Source organism: Lycorma delicatula, chromosome 5, assembly GCF_047948215.1.
Source record: "Lycorma delicatula isolate Av1 chromosome 5, ASM4794821v1, whole genome shotgun sequence".
Classification (NCBI taxonomy): domain Eukaryota; kingdom Metazoa; phylum Arthropoda; class Insecta; order Hemiptera; family Fulgoridae; genus Lycorma; species Lycorma delicatula.
The window spans coordinates 111,909,868-111,936,612 of record NC_134459.1 but is presented as its reverse complement, the minus strand read 5'-3'; the positions used below and the strand labels follow the sequence as shown (position 1 = coordinate 111,936,612).

Genomic DNA, 26,745 nt, shown 5'->3' with positions numbered 1-26,745 from the left:
TATGAGGGGCAAGAAATATACAAGGGTGCGTTGTCAATCTTTGAATGTTTGTAACATGCATTTTAAGATTAACCAAGTATGGGGTGGGTGGAAAGTCCCTTTATGCTAATTATGAAATGCTTACCTTCTATGGAACTAAAATGTCTGTGTGGGTTTCACCATGTTCAAAGTACAGCTGTATATGCCTCCATGTCTGTATGTGTTCATCTGCAACAGCTATCAGGAGTGACCATTTCAAATGATGACCAAACAGCATCTTGGAGCTGCTTATTGTTGATGTATCTGCATTTTCAGATCTCTTTTTACAAAACTCCAGGGTGCATTGTCAGGGCTTCTTGCTGATTAAGGCAATGGAGCCAGTAACTCTTCTGACCCATGTCCAATCCAGCAATTCGAACAAATTTCATTGAGGTGTCTGTGAATATTCAAAGCAAAATGTGATCATAAAATGTAAGCAATCACTTATTGATCATTCTCAGATAACTATCTAAGAATGATGTGTCGAACGACGAACTGTGTCGTCGAAAAAATAAGTACCAAGGAGATGTTCAGCTGTCATCCCAGTCCAAATCATAACATGATGCAGATGGTGTTCGATTTCCTCAAAAAAGCAAGGATTGTCTTTCTACCAGAAAAAAGATTTTTCTGAGAACATGATGTTCTTTTTATCATTTGTTCTCACAAAGTGTTTAAGCAATAATTGGCATGCTTAAACCCGTCAATCAAGGTTATTTCACTCAACTCACTAACTGTGGCTAGAAGAAAACATTTAACTTTCAAGTCCTTCTGCGTAAGGTCTTGCATTGTCGATCTTGGAATGCCTAACTAAGCAGAATGTTTGCATGTTGATTTCATCAGTGATCATTGAATTGATGCCTCCAAAGCACCACATATCTCAGCTTCCACTGCATGGCACATCAAGAACACTTCCATTGCAAAAACCTTCTTCTCCCACATCAGTAACGTTTGCTGTGATAGTGACAATTTTCCAAAACGCACAAAGAAGTCATTCATAATGTTCTCCAATGTTTTACCAGAGTATGGACCCACACACAAGCTTAAAAATTCTCTTCTACAGTGAATACACTTGTATCTGCCATCGTTCCACACTCAACTATGACTAAGGTCATCCCACCATGAATGAACACACCGGACAATCCCCACCTTTTCCAGTAGCAAAGAGCAATATCAAGGGTAGAGAACTGACAGCAGTAGAGTTCGATTAAGCTGGATTTATTACAGTGTAAAAGGACTTCCACTAATATAGTACTTAAGTGTTTCCTTTGTTATATTTTGACATAAGTTGACATTTTATGACCAACACATTCACATTTCATTTGTAGATCACAGAGATCCTTAGTGTACCTCATAATTACTGAAAACACAGATTTCGTCATATTTTTTTAAAATTTATAATTATTTTATATAAGAAAAGTATTCAGAAGTGATTATTGGTAAAATAGAAAGAGCATACAGGAAAGTTAAAGAGAATTTTGTGGTACATAAGTTAAAATCTAATAATGTATTAAATGAAGATGGTACACTGATTTATAATACGAAAGAAAAGGTTCATAGGTGTGTGAAATATATTGAAGAGTTATATGGAGGAAATGAGTTAGAAACTGATGTTATAGAGGAAGTTGAATAGAATGAAAAGGGAGATACAATACTGAGATTTGAATTTAATAGAGCAATAAAGGATTTGAATGGCAGAAAGACTCCTGGGATAGATGGGATACCTGCAGAATTACTGCGCACTGTTGGTGAGGAAGAGATAGATAAATTATACAAACTAGAAAAAGTAGGAAGTTCCATCAGATTTCAAAAAGTGTTATTGTCATTATACCAAAGCAAGAGCAGATAAATGTGAAGGATACACAACAATTAGCTTAACTACTCATGCACCAAAAATCTTAACTAGAATTCTGTACAGAAGAATTGAGATTAGAATCGAAGAAGTGTTAGGAGAAGACCAATTTTGTTTCAGGAAAAGTATAGGGACAAGGGAAACAATTTTAGCACTCAGATTAACAGTAGAAGGAAGATTAAAGAAAAAGAAACCAACATAGATGGCATTTATAGATTTAGAAAAGGCATTTGATAATATAGACTGGAATAAAATCTTCAGTATTTAAAAAAAAATAAGGTTCAAGTATAGAGATGGAGAACAATTGCTAATATTTACAAGAACCAAACTGCAACAGTAATAATCGAAGAACATAAGAAAGAAGCAGTAGTAAAAAAAGATTCCGTCAAGGTTGTTCTCTATCCCCATTACGTTTTAATCTTTACATAGAACTAGCAATGATGTTAAAGAACAATTTAGATCCGGAGTAACAGTACAAGGTGAAAAGATAACGATTCTACGATTTGCTGATGATATAGTAATTCTAGCTGAGAGTAAAAAGTATTTAGAAGGAACAATGAATGGCATGGATGAAGTCCTATGCAAGAACTACCGCATGAAAATAAACAAGAACAAAACAAAAGTAATGAAATGTAGTAGAAATGAAGTAGATGGAACACTGAATATAAAAATTAGATGAGAAAAGACTATGGAGGTAGAAGAATTTTGTTATTTGGGAAGTAGAATTACTAAAGATGGGCGAAGCAGGAGCAATATAAAATGCTGAATAGTACAGGTGAAACAGGCTTTCAGTCAGAAATATTGTATGCTTATATCAAAAATTAATTTAAACATCAGGAAATGAGTTTTGATAGTATATGTCTGGAGTGTAGCTTTATATGGAAGTGAAAGTTGGATGATCGGAGTACCTGAGAAGAAAAGATTAGAAGCTTTTGAAATGTGGTACTGTAGGAAAATGTTAAAAATCAGAAGAGTGGATAAAGTAACAAATAAACAGGTTTTGCGGGAAATTGATGAAGAAATAAGCAATTGGAAAATATAATTAAAAGAAGAGATAGACTTACTTAAACACAGTAATATGTTCATAAATTACATGGTTCTTTATAGGGCATACAGATATTCTTTTGTTCTGCTGTAGAGCCATATAGAACTGCTTCGGAATCTGGGTTAGGTCTACACATTCAGTCTTCCAATTTACACCATGGCTTCGTCAAATAAATTTTTGACTGAAGCTGATCTTGAGGCGATTTTAAATGATTCCGATGAGTTTATTTTCTGATAGCAACACTGACAGTGAAAATTTTGAAGATGACATTGCAGTTGTTAGTGCTGCTGATGAGGAAGATAGTGATGGTGAAGTGAATGTACAGGACAATTTCAATTGTTCATTTTTATCTGAGAGGACATGGGAAATTATTGGGGGCAACGTGAGTTATTTGTTGGTAATTCTGGACTACAAAATGCTTCTGTAAATATAAATTCATTGTGTCTGTATTCCCTTTGTTTTTTATGGAAGAATTAGTAAATGCCATTGTTGTAGAAACAAACAGATACACCGAACAATTTATGAATGCAAGAGGCAGACTTTTTACAGATGCACGTATTTTCTTGTAAAGTCTGCATGACACTAACACAGCTTGCTGAAATAAATTCATTTGAAGGTTTTGATCTTCAATTAGAAGTGTGTGTTTATTTACAACATATTGAAAAGCACGTACTGTATTTTCTTTTCTACGTGACACTAATGATAGCATAAGGCTGCAATAATTTTTTCCTATTGCAGAATTGAATAGAATAACAATATATTGTATGTAAAATTGTTCTTGTATTATATAATTAGTATTAGGAATAAAATTAGTCATTTATATGGTGATTTAAAATAGTTTCAAAAGTATAATGGCAGAAAAAAAATAATACAAACAGAATAATAGCTATTTATTGATGATATTAACCATCTATGTGCTTTTCTGTGCATAATGGTGAAAATTTTGTAAAAATCCCATTTTTTTGGCTGTATTATAGAAGTTTTAACAAAGATGTGGACTTTGTACTGAAATTATTTAAATCTCCTCCGTTTGTGGACTGTGGTCAGGGCATTTAAATCCTCTGGCACGGAAGGATTAATTGATAATATATTTTACATATATTAAAAAAGCATAATTACCATTGGTTTGAAATCTGATTAAGGTTTTCATTTTTCATATGCTAGTAAATTCGTCTATCATAATGAAAAGAAGTAAGGTAACCCAAACTGGATATAAGCCTAGCCTATTATAGCAAGCGAATAAATAAGTACAAAAACATTCTAGAGGTGATGCCAAAAGCTATATTTTTGTTTATAGCATTAATTCCAATAATATTATCTCAAATTGAGTCTTGAGTTTCATAAAGTCCTCATAAATCTAGCCTATCCAATTTGTTGAAAGTTGCCAATAAAATTATAACATAAGTGCACGCAATATAAAGATCAATATATTGTGTGGTTAAAAGTTGTTTATAGACAGTATTGGTATATATGGTCAATGGTTAAAAAGGTTTCTTATATTAGTGTATGTTTTATAAATCTAATTAAATGTTCGTACCACATAACATATAGGTGTACATTTCATTTCATTTTCAATAGGTTATAGGTCCCAGAACATCGCATAAAATAAACAAAAATATGGTGGTATAGTGTTACAACAAAGAGAATTTTCGGTTTGAGGTTAAGCTGTATTGTAACATTTAATGTGGTTTGGTTAATATGTACAACTGAATTTGTCTGCAATAGCAATGAACAGGAAAATATTATCAGGAATGAGTTTAATGATTAATATTATTAAACTGAAGTTGCAATAATTGGACTATGTGGATATTTCAAACAAAAGTAATATGGTATGGGTGCATTTGTGCAATTTGCATTTAAAAAAAGATATATAGGGACAAAATCAAATTGTATTGAGAATATCAGAAAAATTAATAATACATTTTATTTAACTGTGAAACATTACTGACATGTGGTCAAAATTGAATAGAATTTTTGAGCAACTACAAGTATTCATTTATTGCAATAGAAATTACTGAATTATAAATATGAATATATAACTCCATTGTTTAGTAAAATTGAAGAAATGATTATTCAACTTAAGCACTTTGGTGAAACAGTATTAGATCAGATGATTATAACAAAAATTTTGATGTCATTGCCTGATAACTTTAAACATTTATATCTGCAAGGGAATGAGTTTCAGCTGAAAATCAGAGCTTAATGATTTGTTGTAGAGATTGTTAACTGAAGAAGAACAGCTGGATTATAGAATTGGTGGAAAACGAGCAGTTGCTTCCACAAGTAAAACAGTAAGTAATAGGAAATATTTTAATTGCGGAAAAGATGGACGGACATCTTAAAAAAGCATTGTAGAATGAACAAAAAATTAAGTATAAGGAAGATCAAAGGACATGATATTTTTGTAAAAAATGACATTTGATTAATGAATGTAATTTTTAGATTAAAAAAATAAAATAAAATACAAATAATGTATTTATTGCAGCTGTGATATTTGAATTGTCTGCACTGGATTGTGGTGCAAGTGAGCACATGTGTCCTACATGAGAACTATTGAAAGATTATAAAAAAAAACTGAAATACATAATATGAGGGTAAATCAAATATAAAAGGGATTTTTACTCCGCATCTACGGTTGCTAGGACTGGGCCCACGCTTCTAGTATGCTTGAGTGAGTTATTAGAAGGGAGAGCCGGCCACTCCACACTCCCAACCAATTCGTCAGCAACACCCACGATGTCAGAGCAACAGGTGCACCCCTCCGCTGCACAATGCATAATTATAAAATTTCTTGCTCATGAAGGAGTTCAATTGATGGAAATTTTCTGGAGATTGACTGCACAGTTTGGGGACCAAACGTTGTCAAGGATTTCTTTGTTTGCTTGATATAAAGAGTTCAAGGAAGGATGAGAACGAATGGAAATCAGGAACATGATCACCGTTCTTGGACCAGCAATACTGACAAAAACATTAGCATGGTTCGACACATTCTTGAAGATGCTCGACGGGTGAGAGTATCTGAAATTGCAAAACAGGTTGGAATAAGTTTTGGGAGCTGTCAAGCGATCATCACAAATGACCTACAGTTCCATAAAGTGTGTGCCAGATGGGTCCCTCGCTTTTTGACTGCAGATCGGAAATTGAGACGTTTGGAAGTCTGTCAGAGGCTTACAGCAAGGTTTGCAAAAGAAGGTGATACATTTTTGGATTGGATCGTCACCTGCAATGAAACTTGGGTCTATTAATTACATTCCCCAGTTAAAACAAGCCAGTATGGTGTGGCAGAAGAAAGGGGAGATAGTCCCAGTGAAAGCCAAGACTCGATTCTCAGCTAGCAAGGTTCTTTCAACTGTTTTTTTTTGACCAGCAAGGCATCTTCTTCATTGATTTTTTGCATGAATGACGGACAATCAATGCAGCTTACTACTACGAGTTGTTGAATGTGGTAAGGGCTGCATATCATCGCAAAAGATCAGCAACCAATTTGAGAGGCCATCCTCTTCCACAACGTCAGGCCCACACTGCGGCTCTGTCTCAAAACTAGAAGAAATGTACTGGACTCAACTTGATCATTCTGCCTACAGTCGACCTATTACCCTGCAATCTTCATTTGTTTGGGGTGCTTAAAGAAGCTCTAGGAGGGCAGTAATTTGATGATGACTAGGTAATTTGTGCACAATTGGTTCCTGATGCAACCAGCTTCATTCTATGATGCTGTAATAAAAAAACCTTCCTTCTCGCTGGAAAAAATGTTTCTAAAGCAGGAAACTATGTAGAAAAATAAATTATATTTGCCTTTTATTTTTCAATAAATAAATTTTTTTAATAATAAAATCCTGTTTATATTTGTTTTACCCTTGTATGTAATAATAGAAGGTGGGTCAAAGATAAAAGTCATGGGTTTTGGAAAAAATAAATTTTACAATGGTCCTGAATAAGTTTCAACATCATTAATGTTCTGTTTGTAACCAGATTTAAAAGTAAATCTATTTTCACTCTTTGAACATGGGATAAATATGATTTTGGATCAAAACAAATGGAAATTTATGAAGAATAATAGTGTCATCGCTATCACCAAAAGTTAAGTACAATGTTTATCATGACACTCCATCTAAATCATTAATAGTTAATATTACTGCAGAACCAAATTTTAAACAAAGCTTGGAAATAAGGCATGAGTGATTAGTACAAAATCGTGAAAAATAATAACAAGAACTTACTAACGTCTAATGAACTGGTTATGTATATTGATTCTATAATGGGAAAACCACATAGGTTTTCATTTGGTCCAAGGAAAATGATAACCAATTACAAAAAAAAAAAAAACAAATGAAAGGAAAGAATTCAATGATGTAAATGAAATTCAAGAAATGATCAATAAAATTCAGTGTGAAGAGAAACTGTGAAACAAAGATGAAGAGATAAAAGAACAAGAAAGACATATTTAAAGAGAGGATCGGCATAGCAACCCAAAGGAAAACGAACAAAACATATGAGAAGAAAATCAAAATATTGGAGAAGAAAAAAGACAAAGCCAGTTTGGTTAAAAGATTATAAAACAAGCTTTGTCAATATAGAAAATGAACCAATAACCTATGCAGAAGCAACGAAACTTGATGATATGATATGGTCTGAAGCTATAAAGGCTGAATTGAAGATTTTAAACAAGTGGATGACTGATGGAGTAATTTACCAATTCAGACAGGAATATTTTTCAAAACTTCCAACACTTTCTGGAGGGCCCCCTGATGATTCAATAAAAATCTCCCAAAAAAAATCCCTCTAATTTTTTACAGAGAACCTGAATCAGGTCTCAGAACCTGGAGGGAAAATAGTCTGGCTTCATCCAAACTGAATTGATTTGATTACTAAGCATTTAAATGAAACGGAACTAATATGTGGATTGAAGTAAAATCATCAGTAAATAAAGTGATCGATACTAAGTGGGTATTTAAAAGGACTGACATTAACAGAAGTTAAATCTGCATATTAAATAAATCTACCTAAGGACCTAGATCACTGAGAAGCTGGAATAATAAATTTGATTCTGGAATGAAAAATAACGGTATTATTAGATTTAAAAATGATTATTGTTTTTAGATGAAGTGTGAAAATAATGAAAAATTTATTTGTTATTATATTTGGATGATGATTTGCTAATTTGTAGTATTAGTGAAGTAATGAACATTTCAAAATTAAAGATCCTGGCATGATTTCTAATCTCTTAGGTATAAAATGTCAAACAAGATATACTGGAAGGTATCACAGTTATTGATCAATGACAATAGTTGAAAAAGGTACTTCAAAAGTATAGTAAGATTGTAAAATGATTGATACATAAATTTATAAAAATTTTAAAAATGCAGTTTTGAATAATTTCTTTATAGCGTAATTTTTATGTAATAATATTTTGTCTCATTTGAATCATATATTCTGTAAAAGATAATAGTGTGGTTTCCACAGATAAAATTTATAAATAAGACTGTTTTAGTTAAGTATCTCAATAATCAAAATCAAATAACTATTTTCAAGATATTGAGCTATTAAATAGAAAACTTTACTGTACAAAGACTTTCTTGGGTAGGTTGTCTGTAAATAATTGCTAAGATGAATTTAATTTTTATGTTATTCCTACATTCTATACACACTTAAAGCATGACTGCTTTTTCTTTAACCTTTTCCCATCACAATGATTCGTGGTTGATTAGCGCTCCACGAAAATATGTTGGTATCTGATTGCCTCCCTTCATAGTCTTATGCTACCTTCTCATGAAAAAAATTACAGTATATTAAAGAGATTTAACAGATTCTGACAAAAAAAACCCGTTACGATTGGATATTTTTTATGCCTGTAACAAAAAAAAAAATTGAAACAGTACAAAAATGACGATAATTTAATTGCAGAATTTCTTTTGCGCATTTCTATTGCGTTTTTTATTAGCAACATTTTTTTTTTTGCTTTGTGTTTATGAAACATGGTTTGCTGATTTTAAAAATAATACTTTCAAGCAAATCGGTTGAAAATTGGGCATTATATGATGAAAAACCCGTCATAAATCACAGTAACATATGTTAGTATAAGTGAAAGTAGATTTAGAAAACTACGTTTTATAAAAATCCCCACCACTCAAAAGGCTATTCAGATTGACAAAAAACCATTTTTACTGTATACTGTTATTCATTACGAATCGATGTGCGTTACATGTTTATCGATATCATTTGTCAGAAAAGATATTTATAGACCTCAAGTAAAAGTGACGTATTTATGACCATTAATTCCTTTTTTTTTGTGTGCCGTATATCATAATTTATTATGTGTTTCAATACATCGATATGTTGCTAGTAAGATAAGCTATTTTTTTAAATAATAAATAAATCCGTAATCTTCATAGCAATTATAATACACAAGTCACACACACACAAGCACATCTCTGAGAAAAAAATGGTCATATTCTTTCTAGTCTAAATAAAACATTTTACATCGTATAAATGTCATTCAAATTGTCTAATAAAACTGATTCCTTTGTGAATATAAAAAATAACCAACTTTTTTCCCATATAAAATGATTTTGTAACAGCGTTTTAAAAGTGACGCCGCACATAACCAGTTCCAAGGCTACATGATCTGAAAAGATTAAAGGCTTTGTTTATACAAAAATGTATACCCACTATCTTTAATTTTTGCTGCTTTTCTGTTTGTATGGAATTGACAGAATTCCATACAAACAGAAAAGAAAACAATAAGAAAAACTTACTTTAACAAATCTTGATATAATAATTCATATGGCTGTAGTCTGCAGACTTGTAATTTACTAATGGGCAACCTCTTGACAAAATTTTTATCACTTATACTTGCTAAGAATGCATCTTACAAAAAAAGTAAGTTCAAAAAATGAAACCGGCTCCACTTTTCTTTTTTTTTAAATTACAAGTGTGTGTAATTAAAAAAAATCAAGTAGCAAACATTAAATAAATAAATTGCATAAAACTTTCACTGAAAGATTTATAATTAGTTACCCTAACCTCACCTTTAATGTGAGCTTTTTGTGATTTACATGCTAAATTGCATCTGTATTGTAATTGCATTTATATAGTAAATATATCAGAGGCAAGAATTAAAGCAGACAAAGGTATCCTTATCCTTCTGGTTAACAAATAAGACTGGCTCTGGAAAAACAGCCACCGCTAATTCAGGTAATCATAGTATAACATGTCAGTATTACAGTCTTCCTATGTTTTTTTGAAGTCTATGACTTGCTTTGGGGTAAAATAAAGAAATATATATTTCTTTCCTCTCTTTGCCGCCAGTGGGGAATGAAGTTGTTTTGTATAATATTTGTTTCACAACTATCCTTTTCATCAGTGAACATTATATAACATATCTAGATATAAATCCCCCCTCTTCCTCAGTTCTGTGTATGTAGGTCAGACCATGCTGAAGATGCAAAATCATGAGAAGATAGTGTTCTTGGCATGAGGCAATTACTGATCATGGTACTAATTTTAGTTTGGTGGCGGCAAACAAAAATAATGCCTAATGTGGTATAATAAAAGCTGACAAAGTTATACTTTCCAGGCACTGGTTATTTATTCTTATATAATGAAAAATAATGACACATGAAGAAAAAAATTAATATTTTTTACTTTTTTCAGTTTCCCACCTCCAAAATCACTTCTAATAAAATATTTATTTGTCTTATTTTGCTATGATAAATGGAAGAAACTGAAAAATGTACAACTAATAGTCACCTACAATTTTTTTTTTTGTGGGGTGAGGTGAATTAAGATGAAATTTTATTACCAAACCTTAAATAAACAAAAAAATGTTTTAAAAATGTCCAAAAATTGATATTTTTAAACTTCCATCGGCTCCCCTACCACCAATAATTCCCTCTAGAATTTTTTTGGGTCGTTTGCACTAGTACTATTGCCTAGGAATACAAAAAATTGGTGCAAAAAAATATACAATAAATAAAAAAGATAGATTTTTTTCCATTTTGGGGTAAGAGGAAGAATTAAGAGGTATAACATTTTTAAAAATGCTAAGAGAAGCATATACTAAGATAAAAAAAAATGGTAAGATAAGCATGTAAGCTTAATATAAGGTGAGGTTAATATTTACAAAATTTTGAGAAAAATGATTCTCCAAAGAATCTATCAACCTAACCCCCAGGAGATACTGACACAAACATTTTTCTAACAAACTGTCCCATATGCACGAGTCTATGTCAAATTTCATCAAAATTGGTTTATCCAGTCAAACGTTTTTAAGCTTTAAAAACACTAACATAGGTACATAAAAACATTACATCTCACTTTTTTTTGTTTTTTGGAGTCCCTGGGTCATATAAAACATTGAGAAATGTAAAAAATTCCACACCCCATTGTTTGACTGATTACCATATTTTCCTTTTTGTAGTCTAGCTCTAGAGCTATGATGCCAGGAAAGTAAAAGAGTAACAAATCAAAACTCTGAGGTATCCTTGGTTAGCTTTCACCAGAAGTCTGTGGTTTGTCTAGATGTTGATTAATTTTATTCCCTAATTATTTCATGCCTAAAATAAATAAAGATTGTAGCTAAAAGATAAACAAGAGAAAGGAAAAAATCACAGGAAATGACTACAGGTAGTAAACAGTTTCAAGTACATGGTGTGCAAGAAAGGTATTTTATCAAATTCATGCATATGGACTACAGAAAGTAAAGTTAAGCTAACGAAAAGTAAAATACACACTTATATTAAAAAAAGTAGATTTAAAAATCCTTTAACAGGCGTGACGGGATAACAGAGGGCAAATGCGACAGACAGCTAATCCATGCAGCGACCTAAAATTGAGAAAATAAAAAAATTAAAATAGAATAAAATTAAAATAGAGAATGGGTAGATCTCATTTTTAACGTGCAAATCTTTACAGTTTAAATCTCTAGGTTGTGGAATTATGTTATGGACTATGATGTGAGGATTTTACATGTGAGGCATATTATATTATAAATATTTTCTCTTGGTTATAGATTAGATCACGGAACTAACTGCTGACAGTAATTTTAAAAAAAATATATAAATTGTTTGAAAAAACCTACAAGTTGTTCAGACTGATACTGCATTATAATAAGTTCAATAAGGGTATAACTATCTATACTCACAAATAAAGAGAAATAGTGTCAATAGCTATCTTGAATAATCAAACAAATTAAAGGACATTATTATAAAATGGTCAAACTTCAGTTGAGAGTGATAAATGTATTGGTAAGTAAGCAGGGATAAACCGTGTATTACACTTTAACATAACTTTTTTGGTACTAGTGTTTTTTGTGGAGAACGTTTTGAAATAACTTTATTTATTATAGCAAAGCTAATAAATCACACAATTTAATTACTTTAAAATTAATTTATTATATTTAAATACAATTACTCTTAAATAAGAACATAAAATTGTAGAAGTGCAAATGACATATTTAGTTATTAGTACATAATATAAAACAAAGTACTTAATTTTTTCTAATTGCAAATTATTTTATTATAAACATTATTACTGGAATACAAAAAAAAGAAAAAAATATTAAAATATTAAATAAGCAATTAGTGATTAAATTTAGCAATTCTGCAAAATTAACATGAATAAGTTTTATTTAAGATTAAATTTGTTCCATGACTACATAGGTCGACCTCTTCCTCGACCCATCATGCCAGGTGCTCCACCTGGTGCATCACCACCTGATTTTGGATTCTTAATTGTTTCATCGACTGATAATATAAGGCAAGCTGCTTCAGTAGCAGCTGTTAAGGCATTCTTCCTTACAACGGCAGGTTCCCAAATGCAGTTCTCAAAATTATCACTAATATCTTCCTTTGTTATATCAACTCCATACCAATGATTTCCTGAAATCAGTAGAAAGGATGATTAATTACACTACATCAAAAAATATATAAGAAAGGAAAAAAATACAAAATATTAAATGTAGTTTACCAATAAGCAAGAACCCAGCCAATAAAAAAAATTTGTTATGTTCAACTGGTATTGATCTTTGCTGCTAGTCTTTACTAAAGGTCTTGGAAAAGGACATAAGCAATCAGTAGAAATTATTAAAAAATAATTTTTTTTTTAGAATAAAAATTAACAAAAATGTTGACACCTTGGTAAGAATTTGTTAAAAAAAAAAATGGATTACTAATGTTTGGATTTGCGAAACAATATACTAAGAATATGCTGCTTGATATGTTTATACATACGATTGCTCTCTTTAAAATCTAATTGGAATACCCTACTGTCAGATAGATCAGAGATTTAGTGTAAACATGACTAAAGGAATATCAAAATTAATCATTCAATTAAAATTAGAAATTTATATTTAATAGCTTTGTTATCCTTTTAAATAAAATTACATAATAAAGAAAAATTGAAAATTGTAACATAAACTGAAACTTAGCTAGAGCCCTAACTTAGTTACCATTACACATTATAATGAACAATTATAAATTATTTATTCGTTATCAAACAAACTATTTAAATATAAAAAAAGAACAAATAATAAACACATAAAAAGAACATATAAAACAAATTCTTTTACTTTGTGTATGTTTGACTCATAGAACACCCATTATTAGTCAAATTGAAACTCATAGAACACTTATTATTTATCTACTTGAACTTTGATATTCGCATATTAGAATTAACAAATCATCTTACGGAATAAAATAACTAATTTCAAATTCTCAATGTTTACATCAGTTAAATACTGTTATTTTAAAGAAAACTTAAACAGGGCTTAGCAGACACACATTTTTGTTTTGACAGAAACTGTAAGGTGTCAAATTTAAAAATTCTGATATCTATAATTGTTTTATTATTAATGCTTACAAGGTCTGCTTGAAAAATATGCAAACTAACATCATAAAACAAAAGTTACTTGTCTGGGTCCCCTTCAAAGTACTCTCCTCCCTGACGCACACACTTATCCCAACGGTGTTTCCACTTTTGGAAACAGTCCTGGAATGCTTCTTTTGTGATGTTCTTCAGTTCCTTAGTCGCATTTGCCTCAATCTCGGGAATTGTCTCAAATCTTCTTCCCTTCAAAGGTCTTTTGAGTTTGGGGAACAAGAAGACGTCACAAGGAGCGAGGTCAAGTGAGTAGGGTGGGTGGGGAAGAACAGTGATCAAGTGTTTGGCCAAAAACTCACGAGTTCTTACCGCTGAATGGGCTGGAGCTTTGCTGTGATGAAACAACCAGTCACCACTCTTCCACATATATGCCCTTTTTTGCCAGATAGCGTCCCACAGACGTTTGAGGAACTTCAATGTAGTAAGGCTGGTTCACTGAGGAGCCTTGGGGGAGGTATTCGTGGTGGATTATGCCGAGCATAAAAAAAAAACTGTCAACATCACTTTCACATTGGAACGAACTTGGCGAGCTTTTTTTGGTCTGGGAGATCGTTTCACCCACCCACTGGGTCAACTGAACCTTTATTTCGATGTCATAACTGAACACCTGACTCAGCACCTGTTATGATCCTGGACAAGAACTTTTCATCTTCTTCTGAACAAGCAATTCTTGATAAGCGTGGACGCGATGGGCTTTTGGTCGTCTGTTATCAGCCGCGGAACAAATTTGCAATGCGGTGCATCTTCAATTTTTTGGTCAAAATCTCGTAACATGATCCAACGGATATCCCACTCTTCAGCAAGCTCTCTGGTGGTCAGATGTTGATTTGTCTGAACCAGGGTGTTGATTTTGTCTACGTGTGAGTCGTCAGTTGACGTGGAAGGACGTCCAGGACACTCATTGTCTTCAATCAATTGATGACAATCTTCACGTCCACGCCACTTAAAACATGCAACCTTCATAACCACGTCGCCGTAAGCCGTCTTGAGATATCAAAAGTTTCATTCACAGATTTTCCGAGTTTTAACACAAAATTTCACAGTAACTCTTTGTTCATTTAAATCACTCATTCTAAAATCTGCCGAACGAAAAATACACTTCACAAACAACCAATAATGATATGTGCAATCAAAAAACTGCATTGAAATCCGCTGATCTGTACGAACATGGCAAAACCAAGTGGTTTTGACTGGAACAAACTGGATCCGAGCAATTCTAACAGTCTACATATTTCTTAAACAGACCTCGTATAGTAATATGGAATTGGCCAGTCAGAAATTAATTCTAGTTTTAATTTTGAATGTAATTATCATTATAACAAGTATCATTTTTAAGAGTTCTTTATTAAATAGTCGATGGATTAGTACTATTGTAATGGATCTATTGAAATATTATTGCGGAGAGGCCTTTAATAATAGTTTCTCATACATGTATCCTCTTCTGTTATGGATAAATAAGTTACCACCGTATTTTGATATTGGTGGTAGCCGATTGCAAATCAATTACGGCGAATTCATAAATGCCAAATTATTTGGTATTTGTAATCAATTTATTGGAATAAATTTAAATGATATGAATATCACCTTTATTTTTCACAAAATAAACATAACCTCATGCCGAGTAAGATAGCTTGTCAGAACTTTACAGACGAAACAAAATTATCACCATAAAAAAAATGTTGCCTTTTGCAACATATTTCAAAAATGTCAAACTTATACACATAAGATAAAAGAAGAATAAAACATAAATTGTTAATAATAACTTAAGATAAGTTAAACTCTTGTATTTTTAAGTAGACTAATTTATGTGCGACTCTAGGGGCACTAGTTGCCACTAGAATAGTTACATAATTTGCTTTTTGAACTATTTTTTTTTTGAACTTAAGCAAGGCATAGAGCAACATTCTGAAGGCAGTTAATGTATTTATGTCCATGGACTCTCGAAAAATGAAGGAAGAGGTGGTATTCTGCAGAACTAAAAACACCATGCGGTCTCCTGGACCTACTGCCAGCATGTTGGATGTCTCCCAAGATGAAGACGATGATGAAGCAGTGAATGGGAGGGAAAACAGTAACGAGACTGAAAATGTTGGATGTCCGGAACTGGTTACATTAATAAACGAGGTGGTTGGACTGGAGGAGTTGTGCAAGGCCACTCCCACCACAAAAAAGGCCATCACAGAGGCGGCAAAGCTCAAAGCTCTACAGGTAAAGGATGTTGCGGAGGTCATTGAGGACCTCACCACACATGTAGAGAGAAATCTGATAAGTATACTCAAACAATCAGGGCCAATCTGGAGGCTATACAGGAGGTGTTGAACACAGGAGAGGTGGCAGCACTAAAGGAGGTGGTAGATATATGCTGGCCGATCCAGGTCTACAAGTGGGTCACGAAGAAGGCTGGTTAGCCCAAGGAGGACGACACCTGGGCAGTAGTGTTATACCCTTGATGTGCTGGGCCATAAGCGGAGCCCATTCACGAGGCACGTGTGTCAAACTGTGCCAGGAATAAAGAAAAGGCTGAATGGGAGTGCACTCCCCGTGAGTACGGCTTTTAGAGAAATGTTTGTGATAATGGTCTTGGGTGATGGAAAGGACTTGAAGGATGCAGGTGAAAAGTATGTGGTAACTGTAAAGGGAGAAAGGGTAGAATCAATGGATCACATTCTGAGGGCCATGGATAGGATTACAAAGAATGGAGTAAAAGACTTGGCGGTAGCCATGACGAGGAAGAAGCTGGAAGACCTCTCAAAAAAACATTAGAGTTCTGGACAAGGCACCAGAGTCTAAAGGTAACGCTGTTTCTCTCCAGAGAGGATGGTGGACCCAAAGTGAACAACCAAAGATGGCGACAGTGATTGTAAGACGCCAGGGAGTCACTTATGCAGACCTCCTCCGACAGGTCAAGGTGTCAGTGGGAGAGGAAATGGTACAGAGCATCCTCTCTGTCAGGAAGGGCCAAGGAGAATGTAGAATTCTGTCTCAGAAAGAGGGCAGGAAACCCAGAGAGTTCGAAAGAAATGGTCATAGCCTGAACGCCGGAAGTGACAGTGATGGAAAAGGGCCATCATCAAAAATGGTTGTGGTACTTGTACGGGACCTGGATTCAAAGGCCACCAAGGAAGATGTTCAGGTGGCCGTAGTGAAAGCATTAGTATGGGTGTTGATGACCGGGCGATGTCGATTTGGTCGGCGTATGGCAATACCCAAAATGCAACCGTGGTATTGCCAGCCAGGGAGGTAGCTAAACTGACCTCGTCAACGAGACTTCTAGTCAGCTGACAATATTGCCGAATAGACCACCGGCGGCCGGATATGTCATGCTTTTGCTGCTGGGAGTGTGGGCATTCTGCAGCGCAGTGTAATGGGCTGGATCGCAGTGGGAACTGCTTCAACTGTGGCGGCCTACGGCACAAGTGGGCAGAGTGCAAGGAGCAGGCCAAATGCATGGCATGTGGAGAGACGGGACACCGGATTGGCGGTCGGGACTGTAAGCATGTCAGGACATGAACTGTTTGCCAATGCTAACAAGAGCTTAATCGCTCACCACTTGGTAAGGGTGGCGTCTTTGGTCGGCGGTATTGATCTGTTCCTTTTCTCAGAGCCAAACATGAGAGTGGTGGCTGCGGATCCATGGATCGTTGGTAGAAATAGAGACGCAGCCATCAGAGATGTATCGGGCAAGTACACGATTATAGCCATTGAAAGGGGTGACGGCTTCGTGGTTGTGGAGGTAACAGAGCACTTTGTGAAATCAAGCTGTTTTGCTCTGTAGTGTCTTAATAAAACACTAGGCTTTTCGTCAAATATTTTATTATGTATACATATTTTCTCATATAAAGTGTATTTCATTTCTTGGGGCTTCCTCAAAAAATCAGAATGCATTTTTAAAGACACAAAAATGGACTGTCAGATCATAATCTGGTGGCCCAGAACTGTTCTGTATAACTTAACATAATACTTCGGCTTACAAGAAAGCATCTTACTATGGTTCTGTTGCCACTTTTAATATATTGTCTAACTATTTGAAAAATCTTCCCTCCAATTTATTAAAAGATTTTCTTTAAAGGACACAATATTCAGGGAAAAATCAATAGAGTAAATATTACTCTGCAGATGTTTAGATAAATTAAAAAATTTTTTTTCAGTTTTTAGATAATACTAAGAAAAAAAGATTTATCTGCATCCCTTACAACATATACATAAATATGTGCTTGAAATAATTTTCAATAGCGGCTTCTGAACTGTAAATTATTTTGTAATAATTTTTTATATTTAATTATTTATTTTAAATAATTAATATGGAGAATAACATATCTATTTTTTATCTTAAAATTTATCTTACATTGATGTGATTTATAAAATATATTGTAACAAGAGCGGTATAGGGGGCCTGAGTAATGGATTCCTATCAATTATTATGAAAGTAGTAAAAAATATAATTGGAGGAATCCAGAAAGGTACAAAAAGGAGAACACTTTTTGTAAAGAATAGGTCCATTTAACAATCGTGTTTTGTTAGACTGCTTGCTGACGTACAATGAACAAATTTTCTATAATGAGAAAAGCTACCGAACCTGGTTATGGAATACATGAGAATGAACAGGGTCATTCACCATTCTCACACTTCTAGTTGGGTCCAGTTCGGCAGGTAAAGACGCTAGCAGTATAAATAGTCCAGTAAGACTAGCTAAAAATCAGTTCTATTAGAACCAGCCAGTGAGACATTACTACATTAGTCCCACAAGGTCAGTTCTGCGGGGAGAGGCTGCGAGTTGTATGGGTTCAGCAGAGTTCTGCGAACCAGTCCAGTGAGACATTACGACGATGGTCTAGTGAGGAGAGTCACAGGTGTGAGTGTGCAAGACATCAGTTCAGCATCTTGAATCCAGTTTGATATGAGTAAGATGATGCCACGAGTAATTCCAGTAAACAAGAAATATTATCGGTGAGTTACAGTAAAACTAAGTGTATAAGTGAAATTCATTGTCTCCATTGTCACTGTGGTTGGTACTCTACGTCCGACTCGAGATGACAAGCACGATCGCTTCGACTGTGTGCAGGAGGGCCACAGCTAGGAGTGAGACCGCCGAAGAGACAACATGAAGTGTGGGTTTCATTTATTATGTATTTTCCTTGTATTGTATGATTGTGGTATTATTTTATTTTATTGATTGTGTTTCCGTTCTTGCTAACGGCTACGAGGGCACTCACAGGAAACGTGCCCACGGATTGTGGAAGGAGGTATGAGTTCAGACACCAACGTGATGGGCTGCAACTGAAGGGAGGGTTCTTCGCTATTGTCCTGATTGTGTTTTATTTTATCTTATCTTATTTCATTTTATAGAGTTGTTTTGTGTTATGCTGCTGGTTGAGGAGTGCAATCGCAGCCAACGTGATAGTGGTGGCTGACTGCGACGAGAGCTGCCGCAGCAGCAGGAAGTTACTGTGTTTACCGAATTTTATTTTATTGTAGTGTGTATTTCATTTCTTTTGTTTATGTTTTTGTGTTTCTATTGCTGGCAGGATGGCAAACACGATCACTGCGACCGTGAGTAGGAAGGCCACGACCAGCGGTGACGAAGCCGAAGAATGAGATGGATGGTAAGAGTAGACTTTTATTCATTATGTATTCTGTATGGGTGTGTTACTAGGCTTAACTGCGTTTTCCTGATGGCGGTTAAGTGGTGGTGTGAGTGAGTGTGTTTTATTACTTGTGTTGTGTCCTGTGGATGGGTGTGAAGAAAACAGAGGGCGAATCGTGGTCGCCGTGCAGGATCAGGAAGGCAGCCTGGATGCAGAGGACGCTTTGGCTCCTTGATATGCAAGAATGAAGGTCAGTTGGGATGCCCCGATGATGCATTTGGGACCCTCAGGTGTGAGAGGGGGGACGCGGCGGTTTGCCAGCTTCGCGCAAGGCGTAGCCGGCAACCAAGTGTAGGGACGGGAAGGGTAGCCTCTCAGTGGAGGGATGTAGTGGTTGTCCAGAAGGGAGGGCTACTGCATCTTGATGAAACTGAGAGGACCCCGATGGGATGCCACAGAAAAGGCAAGACAGGGGGCAGTCGACTGCCACGACACTCCGACATTCCTGTCCATAGCCTAACGGCGGAGGCCGGGGATGTTTAACAAGATTGAAAAAAAATAAAAGTGTATAAGTGAAAGAAATTTCAATCATAAACTGTTAGGGAAGACAACAACGGTATTTGCAAGTGAACTTTATACGATTGTTTGTTAATATAAGACTAGTGTTTAAAAAGGGTTAAAACTAGTAGTTTCTTTTTTTAATGGATCTGAATTCTAGTTTTCTAATTATCTACCTGGAATAAATTTTGAATGATTATTTATTTTGAACTCTGTCTTGTGTGTAATCTGTATTATTTACTATTGACATTTATTGCTATTTGATGTGTAATATTTTTATAGTTACCTTTGTTGATTATGTTATGTATTATGTCATGTACTATATTATGTATTAATTGTTTGAAATGTTATTATTGACATGTAATATTATTATAGTTTACTACCATTATTAGTATTATTATCCTGATTATTATTGTGGTTGTAATTACTATATTAATATTTTTGTTCACTTACTATTATAATTATTATTAATTTGTCTGGTTATAATTATGGACATTTTAAACCAATAAACTGTAATTATATAAATATTTTAAATTGTCAGTCTCTCAATATCTTGATTAAGCTGTGAACACACGACAATATTTTTATGTTTCGATCAGAATAAAAATTTACTTATTGAAATGATAAACTTTACTTACCTTGAGCATGTTTTTGACGTAACTTATTCAGTATATTTGTAGCATCAAATCCAGCATTATCACAAAGCTGACGCGGAATGATTTCAAGAGCTTTGGCAACAGCACTAATTAAGAGTTGTTCACGACCAGCAATTGTTCTTGAGTAATCCCTTAATGCTTTACTGAGAGCCATCTCAATGGCTCCTCCACCTGAAAAAATAGAAGGATAAGATCTAGCTCATGCAGCTACATACTATGAATTTATAAGAATTAAAATAGTCTTTATTTCTCTTTTACTCTATCTTTACAGCAACAGACTCTTAGAAGACTTTTCACCAACACTATATAGAATTAATTTTGATGTCATAAAAAGTTAACTATATTATTGGCTAAAAAAAAGACAAAGTGAAAATAAATATGTATAAATAAATAAACATGAAAATAAATAATAATATAAATTATCATTCACAATCAAATTTTTTATACACTAATTTTAAAATAAATTAAGAAAATTAATACATTCTGTAGCCTGAGCACAAAAACAGTAGTACATGGAATAAAGTGCATTTAGGGTGATTACTACACATTAGATATTTGCATACTACCAGCAAACTTATCTTTACTGAATATGAAATTATCTCTGTAACATGAGAATATTGTAGTAATTTCTTTATTTATTGATAAAGCAACATATTTATTACAAAACACTGTTGTTGAAGGTACTTTTTTCTTTGCTTCTGGAAGATTTTCAGCAACATTACAATTAAATTATTGTCAAGTTTCCAAGAAGCCTGTTGATACTGGAACTGTAGCTGCAGTATGTGTATTCTAGTCATAGTATGGGTGTGTGGGTTTATGCCTAAACTCAACCTTACAGCACAATAGGGATGTTAAGTAAATGGCTATAACAAGCAGGTAAAATGATGAAAACCAATGATGATTAATGATACAGGTATAATGAGGAAGAAAATAGTGTTTTAAAGTGATATTGTTGGTTCTTAGAACCTTTGAATTTAAAAAAATTATTTAATTAAAAATCTGGGCAAACAAATGAAATGAAACCTGAGAAATAAAATTGAGTATTGCTACTACTGGGCATTTTATATAATAAAATAGGATGTTTAGCTGAATTCAAAGAGATAATAAATTTTCCTTTATTATTATTAGTATTGTTATGCCCACAGAGGAGCATGTTAATCAGTTCATTATTTCAAAATCCTTGAAAAAGGAGTTTGAGAATGAGCAAACAGCTTCTTCTTTTGCTCCCAATATTTTTTCATAGCTTTTCATCCGTAGAGACTGCTCTAATTTCTTCTGCGTAATTATGTTGTACAGTTCTATTTTGTAGGAAGAACTGTCTTCTACTCCCAGAATCATTTCTTCCATGATGCTGAGTTCTTCTAGATCTTCTTCAATCTCCTAACTAATTCTAACTGTTCTTCACTTTGCAATTCTTGATTTTATTCAAGATTTGTTTCATAAGTCTGGTCTACGCCATTCGTAATAAGTGTCCATAATATGTCAAGTCTTTATTTTCTCATGGTATCAATGACTGATTCTGACATGGTGTATAGAATCAATCAATTATGTAGAGACTTTCCCAAAAACAGTATGGCTTGTTTGGTTTTATTTCATCAATAATATTTTTTCCTGTTTTCAATTAATAATTTCTTACACAATTTAACTTCTACTGAAACTTTGAATGCTATCTAAAACCACTTCATCGTAAGGAATAAAATTATCCAGCTCCTAAGGGAAAAAATAGAGAAATCATAATTTTAGATATGACAAGTTGGCTCTGTCAGTACCGTATTTGCTTTTTTTTTAGTGTGGGGGCAGAAGCACTGTTAATAGCCAGTTTCTGTAATGCAATACTCACAAGCTTGAGTTTTATTAAGGGCAAACCACCAAACCTGATGAGGATAATGGGTTCCAGAATGGGAGCCATAGAGATGGTGGGGCCAAGTTGGCATGACCAAAAGAATATTTTTGCTTAAGGGAATTGGCTGGATATGTTTTACTGAGCTGTAATTTAAAAAAATATATTTAGGGACATAAAAATAATACTGTTTCTTGGTATTGTTACACTTCTACAATAAATAATATGGAATCAGTTTACCAAATAGGTAAATTTTGTATATATCCTGTGATAATACAGAATTAATAAAGGTTACATCACTTAAAATTCATGCTGCTAACACTAAATCTTTTGTCAAAAAGTTTTAATAATACTTTGTAATATCTGATATAGTATTTGAAATATCTCAGGAAATAACACCTGGAAAAATGAAGTGTGTAACAAAGTAAAACACCACGGCCAACACCACATTCAATGATCTGGATCATCTTAAGTTAGGAAAGTGCTGAATTAGTTTACTACAAGCTGCTGTTATTTTTTAATTGCTACCTATTACACCAGTCAATGGACTGGTGTAAAAATGCTTATGATATCAGTATGCTGCAAGTACAGAATTCCCTCACTACGCAGAGACTGATTAACCCTTTGCTTCATTTTATGGCTGTAGGTGGAAGACATTTACAAAAAAAAAAGTTTATGCAAAAACTATTTAAAGTAACTAAAAACATGTATTCATAGATAAAAACAACATATTCATTGTGTTATTAATGATTTCTGCCACCAATCTGGTTAAAGAACACTGCTGTTTAATTATCTCATGAGAAAAAGTTTATGTGAAAACGGCACAAGTCTCACTGAATGCGCACTAGAATTTGTAAACTATAGGTGATGATTCTGGTTATGTTTTACAAGACACTGAATAATAAAAGTAACAGTAGTAATGTTGATGGTAATATAAAAACAGCAATTTTGAATAAGTAGTACACCTAGGCAGGGAAGTGTATAATATGGTTTTATTATAATAACAATATATACATTTTTATTCATTTCCTTCTGAATTTTTGTCTTGAAAATTTTGTTTGAATTCAAATGAAGCAAGCCAAAAATTAAGTTTTGGAAGGAGCAGTTTGGAAACAAATTACTTAAAAATGAGTGAAAAACACAAAAAACTGCATGCATCTTGCTACATACACATGGTCATTGAAGTCATCTGATAATTGAAGTAAAATGGTTCGCAGTCAAGTAATATCAGGAATTTCCTTCCCAAATTATTAAAAGAACATCTCATGCCATCTCTTGGAATTTATATGTAACTACATGGAGATAAATAGCTGGTCACATTCAGAGACTCATATATGAGTTTCTGCTCATGAAGGGTTAATGATAACAAATGAACTGATGTAGTAGATAAGAATCAGAACTTTTTATCCAACTACCTGACAATATTTACTTAAGATTTAAAAAAAAAGGTAAAAGTAAAAACCATTTTTACCTAATTTCAATTAAGGTAAATACCTGCAACTACTGCATCATTCTTGATTGTCCTACGAACAATCATGATAGCATCATGTAATGAACGTTCAGTTTCTTCAAGAAACTGCTCTGCTCCACCACGTAATATCAAAGTGCATGTTTTAGCATTGGTACAACCTTTAAATAAATTAAACCTAAAAAGAAACAAAAAAAATTAATTTTTGATAATTTCTTCAACAGTTAACACAGATTTAATCTATTTCATTAATTAAACATAATTCATGATTCATTTTTTTTGCAATAGTTTTACCCAACAGATATAACAGCCAGTTAAGCTAAGCTCAGCTAAGCTTTAACAACCCTGGATAATTCCAAAGACAGCCTTGCCAATTCACCAGACATAAGCGCTCCACTCATGTGCTACTACTCACTTCACTCACATACTACCTTCCAAGAGACACATATGGAGCCAATGTAGTAGCCGATTCAATTCCTATAATTCTTAATATGGGAAGAAGGAATCATCAAGCATACGGAAAGAAGGGATAAAGATAATCAACTCACATTGTGAACTTACTTGGATATAAGGAGGTATTTCAATTCTTGTAATTTAACACAAAAATAAAAATAAAGTTGATTTTAGAATTGTTAAAAACAGTGTTAGATTATAACTGAAAAATAATATTAAATAAACATTGTTATCTAAACCAAAACCAATTTTTATTAAAATCTGTGTTATTCAATCAATGTTTCTTGGGTTTATCTTTTTATATGTACCTACAAGGTTTGTCCCAAAAGTAAGTGAACTGATTTTTCTATAGACAAATAGGTAATCTAAAAACATCCCTGATGTATAACAGCGAGCAGGTTGCATGCACCTTGGCTGCAGTGCAAACTTGTTTCAACTGGATTGGTTGAGTCAGTCGTGGGCTACTGCTGTTCGTATATTGTTGTTTAAAACCCTTGTTACATTAGTGATGAAGGAAAATATTGAACCTTATGCTATCAAATTTTGTGTGAAAATATATCTAATAAATCAGTCAATATATTTACACATCTATACATTCATGTATGACACATCACCAATTTACTGAAGAAAAGAGATTTTATAATTAAATGAAAGACATTTTAAAATTCATTATATACCTTAGAAAACACTTAAAAAGAAGTAAATAATGATACAGATTTTGTGTGAAAATAGGCACAAAATTACCACACTGCATACTTTTTGCAATCCACTTTAAAAATTTTACCAATTTCTCAACTGTTTATCAACCAAGTAAAACAACTGAGATGTCATTTTATTTACAATAAAAGCCCCAACATTTTATGTATAAAACATAATTTGATAAAATTAATATTAAGAGAGCTATTAATTCATTCTGGTGATGAATCTTAGGATATGAAAGTACTATTAATAACAAGATAAAACCATTTTATGTGCTTGTTAGAAATCTGATCAGTCCAAAATATTCAGCCAGAAACATTATGGTTGGATGCTATCATAAAATAAAAAGGGAAGACTAAAAAGCAGTTACTGAATATTAATGCACGTATAAATAAATAGTACAGATGATGGCTTGAACATATATCCTTCAATATTTCATGTTATTTATTTGTAATTGCTGTACATTTTAAAATTATTAATAGAATATGATATAACAGACCATAGCACTAATTCAAACAGTATTTTGAAGATGAAATTATTGTAAATTATATAAACATGAGAGATCTTTTTGCATATTATTTATATGAGAATAATGTATAGGTAGAGGGCTTAATAATAATGATGATGATGATGAGCAAGTGAATAACTTAACCATAAAATAGATAAGAAATCCATTATTTAAGTTGCTGTTATGACATTTAGAGATAATAAACCTCTGGGAACCTTATTTCCATTGGTTAGATTGTTTTCTCGTCTTCCTGTAAGTGCCCATGTTTCTAGTTAGTAAGCTTTTAACTGGGTAAAACAGAAGGCTTAATTGTTGTGTTACCCTAATACATGAACACTAATTTCCTCAGAGTAAATTCTACGGGAATCATAATATATAACTACTTCTTTAAATAAATAAAAATACATACCTTTCACTACCAATTTGACGTTCTTCAAAATATTCACAACTTCCAAGTACACTGTCATTTAAATCATATGCTGTAGTCATTACAGCTCCACCACAAGCTTTCATTGTCCTCTTTAAATCTTCTTCAGGTACACGACCAGCACAGAACATATCACTAATAAAAAAAAAATTATTACATAATATTAATAATCCATATAAAATTATACTAATGTACATAATCATGACTTTTACATTTAGATTTACCTTAAAAATGAAAAAAAAACCTGTTACGATTGCATGACAACACTATCACAACAAAACATCATTTTCACTTAAATTTAATATAAAACTAAGCAAATACAACTGATAAATAATTTTTTTATTTAATTACTTGATAAGCAAGACTGTATAGAGTTATTAAATAACTTAACATAACTTGATTGTAAGTAATGTTACTAAAGAAGTAAGAAAATACAGGGAACATAACAATCTACAGTTCAAAGCCTGGTGCTTCACTGTTATGAAATAAGGATACTGAAAGCTATTCAACTATTTTTATTTTTATTTTTAAATTAACACCCACTCAAATGTAGATGCTATTATAATTATTATAAAATAATTTAAATTACTATTTTACACTGTTCTTTGATATACTATTATATTTTGAAGATATCACTGTAAATACATCTGGTTCTTGATGTTTTTAAGGCTCTTTTGCAAGTGGAATATTTCCTCATATGTCTCCATAAATTTTTTCCTTTGTTTATTGTACTTGATTTAGTATCATCAATATTTAAAACA

The 26,745-nt window shown here is 33.0% G+C and overlaps 1 protein-coding gene across 1 annotated transcript in view; it reads right to left on the bottom strand.

The window, feature by feature from the left end:
* Positions 1-12,279: 12,279 nt before the first annotated feature.
* The window catches only part of CCT7 (chaperonin containing TCP1 subunit 7), a 38,236-nt gene continuing 23,770 nt past the window's right edge, over positions 12,280-26,745 (bottom strand). The window contains exons 7-10 of the mRNA XM_075366866.1: positions 25,967-26,119; positions 23,924-24,075; positions 20,572-20,760; positions 12,280-12,790 (exon numbers count right to left, since the gene is read on the bottom strand). Coding sequence (XP_075222981.1) covers positions 12,564-12,790; positions 20,572-20,760; positions 23,924-24,075; positions 25,967-26,119 — 721 coding nt within the window. The 3' untranslated portion in view covers positions 12,280-12,563. The remainder of the gene's footprint in view (positions 12,791-20,571; positions 20,761-23,923; positions 24,076-25,966; positions 26,120-26,745) is intronic.